We start from the raw sequence: 5,864 nt of genomic DNA on the forward strand, positions 1-5,864 counted from the left end.
TCTGTTTTTGCATAAAACGAAAAATAATCTAGTGCACGTAGAACAGATGTATATACATTTATCTGTGGGAAATAACAAGTGTCTCTGCTCCCCTGCAGAACACAAAGCTCCTCGGTGTCGTTTCATAGATAACCCGCGTTCTGTGTCATCTATAAAAGACATTAGGTAATAAATTACAATCTCATTTAACAATTCTAAAAAATAAAACGGAATGCCTACCAGCGGTTCACCTCCTGTGGTAAAGCAACAGAGATGAAGAGGAACAAAATGGCTGAAATGAAATGAATGGCAACGACTTCACACAGCATTCAAATAATGTCTGGTAAATAATAATAATAATAATAATAATAATAATAATAATAATAATAATAATAATAATAATAATAATAATAATGTTTTAAGGAGAAATTGAGAGGCCTTATGAGGTTATTTTTGTTCTTCAAACACGCTAATTTTACGGTCAGTTTTCTACAATACTGTTATCGATCATCTGAATTCACTCTTTAAAGCACTATATTTGATTGGGGAAAAAAAAAACTATCCGACGTGACTGGCAGAACAGAACTCTCCAGACAATTTAAACAAGTTAAATCGATTTCACATTTATAGAAAGAAAATATTTGGACAGAAAGTAAAAAGTCGCCATAAAAATATCAAATCGTTTAAATCTCGGCAATAAAAGGAACATTAAATAGCACACAAATACAAGGCAGTAGGTAGGCTAAGAATGAGACTGGATTTAAAAAAAAAAAAAAAGCAACCTGTTTGTTTTATAAAACAACAGTCCAAAAGTGCCCAGTGAAGAAAAAAAAGAGATGAAGCCATGACTTTTAAAGTTATACAATATTTACAAAAGTGTATCCAAACGTCCTGTGAGAGTTGGTGACGTATATTTCTGTCCAGATCTATATATCTATAGCCCGTTCTGTTGTGGAAAAGTGCCAAATAATCCAATGAGTGGCCACGGAGCCCTTCCTGGAGCTGGGAGGCGAGGGGGGGGGGTAGAGGGGAAATTGGGGGAGTGGGGGAGGGAGGGAGTTTATTCAAGGCTTGCTTTGTGGAAAATATAATGGACTTTTTGTTTATAGTGCTGTTTGACTTATGATAGAGGTCATACATTTATTTACCACGTCACTACAGTCAGGCCAATTACCAGAGAGTTTAGCTGCACAAATGTAGCCTGATGTAATAATAATAATAATAATAATAATAATAATAATAATAATAATAATAATAATAATAATAATAATAATAATAATAATAATAATAATAATAACAATGTGTTTTGAACTCAGTTCTGACCTCAGTATAATTAAGAGCCGAATGGCCTGCAGCGCCCCAGCGGTGCGCCTGTGCTGCCTGCCAGATGGGACTCAGGCGATGCTCACCCTCAGCTGGACTCCACCGGACTGGAGCTGCAGCATTTACTGGCCTCCAGTTTACTCCCATTACCACAGCTCCTTTGACCCCCCCACCCTACCCCCCACTCCACCCGAACCACTCACTTAGCCGTCTCTGCCGGACTCAACTATAAAACTAAACCCCTTTGAATTTCTTTCCGCTTTTACGCACGGGTAAAATGTGTCTTGTGATTTGATATAAAAGTGGCGAATGAAGAGCATCCGGTAATGTTTTTCATCTAAAATCCCTCCTCCCCTCTCTCCGTCTTCATCAAGTATCATTTCAACACAATGGGGGCTACACCTTGAGACTGCGTCGACTGGAGTCACAGTGCTGGGCATGTATCCTCGGAGAGCACAACGCAGGCTTGTGTTCCCTCAGCCCTGATGTCCTGTCCTCCCCTCACTCATTTTCCATCTCTCAGCTATTCACTGCAGATTTGTGCGAGTACTCACTGCAATCTATTATACATAAAACACCCACTATAGCGTCTCATCGTCCAGTGATTTATATATAACCTTGGGGGTGGGAAAAAAAGGATAAACATGTCCTGGAAGAGCGGTCCCGCAGAGTTCATTGGACCGGGGTCTGAACCCCGTGGTGCGGCGGCGTGTCACCGTACACATCCTCACTTCCCGGCAAAGCTCCGGGAGGGGTCATGCGTTTCTCCTTCTGTCTCCTGTTACAAAACCAAACCCTCACCACTTCTTTCTCCAGGTGCAGATTGTCCGCCAGGCTGAGTATTTCCGACGCTGACGGTTTAGGACACTTCAAAAAATGGCTCTCCAAAGCTCCCTTTACGCTTACCTCGATTGAAGTCCGTTTTTTTCTTTTCCTCCCCTGCGCCGCAATTTTGTCCAGGCTGGTCGGGCTGCCCGAGGTGGAGTCCGCCTCCTCCAACCACTTGTTCAACAGAGGCTTCAGCTTGCACATGTTTTTGAAGCTGAGCTGCAGGGCCTCAAACCTGCATATGGTGGTTTGGGAAAACACATTTCCGTACAGGGTCCCCAGAGCGAGTCCTACGTCCGCCTGCGTGAAGCCCAGCTTGATCCTCCGCTGTTTGAACTGCTTGGCGAACTGCTCCAGGTCGTCCGAGGTCGGCGTATCCTCATCCGAGTGGTCGTGGTGACTCTGTGGCCGGTGCTGGTGCTGATGCTGGGACGCGGGGTGTCCGTGTTCGCTGAGGTGCGGACTATGGTGGTCGTCATGACTGTCTCTTAGATTGTGGTGGTGCATCCCCTGCCCGCTGCCCGGGATCAACCCGTTGACGCTGAATCCCGGCTGGGAGTAAATAAGGCTTTGGCCGTTCGTCGTCGCCATGCTCGGTATGTGCGCCGCGGTGGTGGTTCTCCACGCCCGGCCGTCGTGGTGGTTCCCGTGCGTCTGGTGCACCAGATGGGGTGGTCGCGACTGGTGCTGCAGGTTGTTGCTGGAGTTGTGCATCTCGTCCCGGGCGCTCTGCACCACGGGTTTGATGTCCTGCTCTGCGCCGAGCGGGCTGGAGGACCACGGGGCTCCTTCTCCGTGGGACAGCGCCGTGATCCACTGGTGTGCGTGGCTGAGCGTGTGGCTGTTGCTCTGCAGCGGGTAGTCGCCCTGCAAAAGGCTCTGCGCGTCCCGGTACGCCGTGGCTTGCTGCATGCTGCCAGGCTCCGAGTGCACGATGGATGCGCTGGAGGTGAGGATGCTGTAGTGGTTGGACGCTGCGGTCGCCATGACTCTCGGAGCAGAACTGGTCGCTCTTATTAAAGGAACCTCACATTTGACAGATCCTCTCTTGCCCACAGGCGACTCCCAGGCGCTCTGCCAAGTTGACGCCGTGGCGCACCTGCACTCCGCCCCGCTCCCGCTGCTCATTGGACGTCAAAGGATGATGGACGTGGTTACCAGGGGCAACGGTAACGCGATTGGCTGCGTGGAAGTGTCAACAAACACTACTCTCCTCGGCGTAAAGGTGCGAGTTGGGGCTCCCGTGAAAGCGGAGAGACGGAGAGCAGCACGAGGAGACGGAGCGCCGGGATCATCGGTGCAACTGTAAGATACAGTTGATTTCCTTTATTCTAGCAGGACTCAGGATGTCAGTAGTCTAACCCAGGAGACCAGGCGTCCTGTCGGTGGAATACAAAGGCTGTTTGTGTTGTTTTCAAGGGAGACTTTTCGTTTTATTAATCCTTTTGCGCACACCGATGACATGAAATGTGTTGTTGGACTCATGGGTCCGAATTCGATGAGGCGATTTTACCTTTTTTTTCCCACAGCAGCAAAACAGATAATTTTAAACTGACATGCTCATCTTATTTGTGTGGGGTTGGCTTACTTTATTTAATTTTTCTAGAACCTGTAATACAAAACGCAAACATTTAATTTGAATTTAACTTAAAATAAACTAAACACTTTCAAACTTTCTAATCAGCAAAACATTCGCTGTTCTATTGTGCTTTAAAAACGCGCTGACATGACACTGTCCCATAATCGTCAGTGTGTAGATGTCATGTATGGTGCACTGTGAGAGACATGAACCTAGAACTGTTTTTATTTTAAATCCACAAATCTTCAATCATTTTATAGTTTTTCTCCTTATTGAAGTAAAATGTGAATAATTTCGGTGAAGTTATCAGAGAATTGGAAAATGTTGGACCAAAAGATTTTATAACAGAATAAACACATATTTCTGTCATTTAAACACTGCAATGACTGCATAAATGTAAGGTTAATAGTTTTTAACACTTAATAATAAAATTTTAAATCCTTATTCTTATTCAAGCATACAAAATCAGAAGCGTACAAATTTTCAAACATTCCTGGGTGTGTGTAAAAGTGCATTTTTTCTTAAATAAAATGAGACACCCTGGGCTGAAGTTCAGTTTCTAAAGCTGGATTAACTTTAAAGATTTTTAAAAACAAAACAAAACAAGGAAATATTCAATATTATATAATTTCAGTAATCTGCCTTTAATAGATGCAGTTTAGAACACCTTGTGTGCTCCTATACATTTGTTTACAACACTGTAAAAGACGTCATAGTGTGATAAAGCAGTATCGCAGGAATTATGGGATTTTGTCCACAAAAAAGCCTTAAGTATGATTTTCTGGTCTTGTCACAACTCTTTTAGCTCCTTTGGCTCCTTATCAGCAATAAAAGTGAGGATAGACATAAGGAGGATTAAGTCCGAACTCAAGGCTCCAGTCCAGTGCAGGGAGGCCATGTTTCCATCGCATGTACCCCCCTCCAGTGCCAGCTTCAGGGACCAGGACTTTGTCCAGAGAGGGTACATTCCTGGTCGACCGCTGCTGGTTGCCATAGAGAGAGGTAAATGAAACAACAGCAGTCATGTCTCTGCTTCTCCCCCCACCTCCCCTGCTCCTGGACTATCTAAAGGCCTCTGTTTAGAGAGGCTCGCTGCCGTGGGGACAAAGCATTCGCAGGGATAAAGGAGGGAGGAGTAAAAAGCATGGGGTCCTGAGAGGGAGGAAGGGCGAGAAAAAGTGAAAAAGATGAGAGATTACATTGTCCAAGCTGGTCCACATAGTGACATCAAGCAAACTGGGAAACAACCCCAAACATTCTCTTGGCAGAACTATCATTCAAAAACTTTCCAAAGCTGTCCATTCATCTGGTATATTAAAAGACATTCATAATTTCTACTGTATATATGTAATTAAAAAGCACTTTCTATGACTTATAACAATTCAATCCACCGGAAATAAAGTAATACATAATGGCCACAAATTAAGGCCATAAATCAATGGAGGCGGTTCCTCAATATCTACAATTTGTAGCTTCTAAACTATGCAAATGACTGAGAGTGTAATTAAACATTTTATTTAATAACTTGGACCTATAAGTAATTAAAGGGCAATAAAAATCCAATTATCAAAGAAGTGTTTCTACAAAAAAATAATTTTAATGGTACAGTTAAAAACATAAAATTCTACAGACATACACACACTCATTCTTAGTGATGTTAATTTATTCTTAAAGTTCATACAAGGACACATGTTATGTGTTTAAACTGAGCTCTGTGAACAACGCAGGGCCATGCTACAAAAGGCAAGGGTTAATTATAAAATGCACGCTAATCCCTGCTTCAGATGACCTGGACTGGATTTTGATTTCCTACACTGGTTTATCTGCAGCTTTTCTTTGTGATGCGGCTGCATTATTGACTAAAATAGGGAGTTCATGATATCATAATTATATTTAAAAGACCTAAAATGTATTTGCACACATATTGTCTAACATCCATCTTTTAAAGGACAATGTGGAACAAAACAGTGCTAGCGTTTTAAAGATTTCAAATTGCTTTCCGTTGTCACAAACTAAGATAAACACTAGACAGCAATAATCATGAACCTGTAATGTTTTACTGAGGTTGTTGGGCTGCTGACATTAATTATATCTGTAAGCTGTGATATAAAACAGGCCTATGATCAGTTGAGAAGCACAAAATGCTCTTATTCTG

At 43.1% G+C, this 5,864-nt stretch overlaps 1 protein-coding gene across 1 annotated transcript; it reads right to left on the bottom strand.

Annotated features, from left to right (window-relative positions):
- Positions 1–1,974: 1,974 nt before the first annotated feature.
- On the bottom strand, positions 1,975–3,258 carry pou3f2b (POU class 3 homeobox 2b). Its single transcript, XM_068324268.1, has one exon. It carries the CDS (start codon positions 3,256–3,258, stop codon positions 1,975–1,977), a length of 1,284 nt encoding a protein of 427 aa, XP_068180369.1.
- Positions 3,259–5,864: the final 2,606 nt, after the last annotated feature.

Source organism: Antennarius striatus, chromosome 9, assembly GCF_040054535.1.
Source record: "Antennarius striatus isolate MH-2024 chromosome 9, ASM4005453v1, whole genome shotgun sequence".
NCBI lineage: Eukaryota > Metazoa > Chordata > Actinopteri > Lophiiformes > Antennariidae > Antennarius > Antennarius striatus.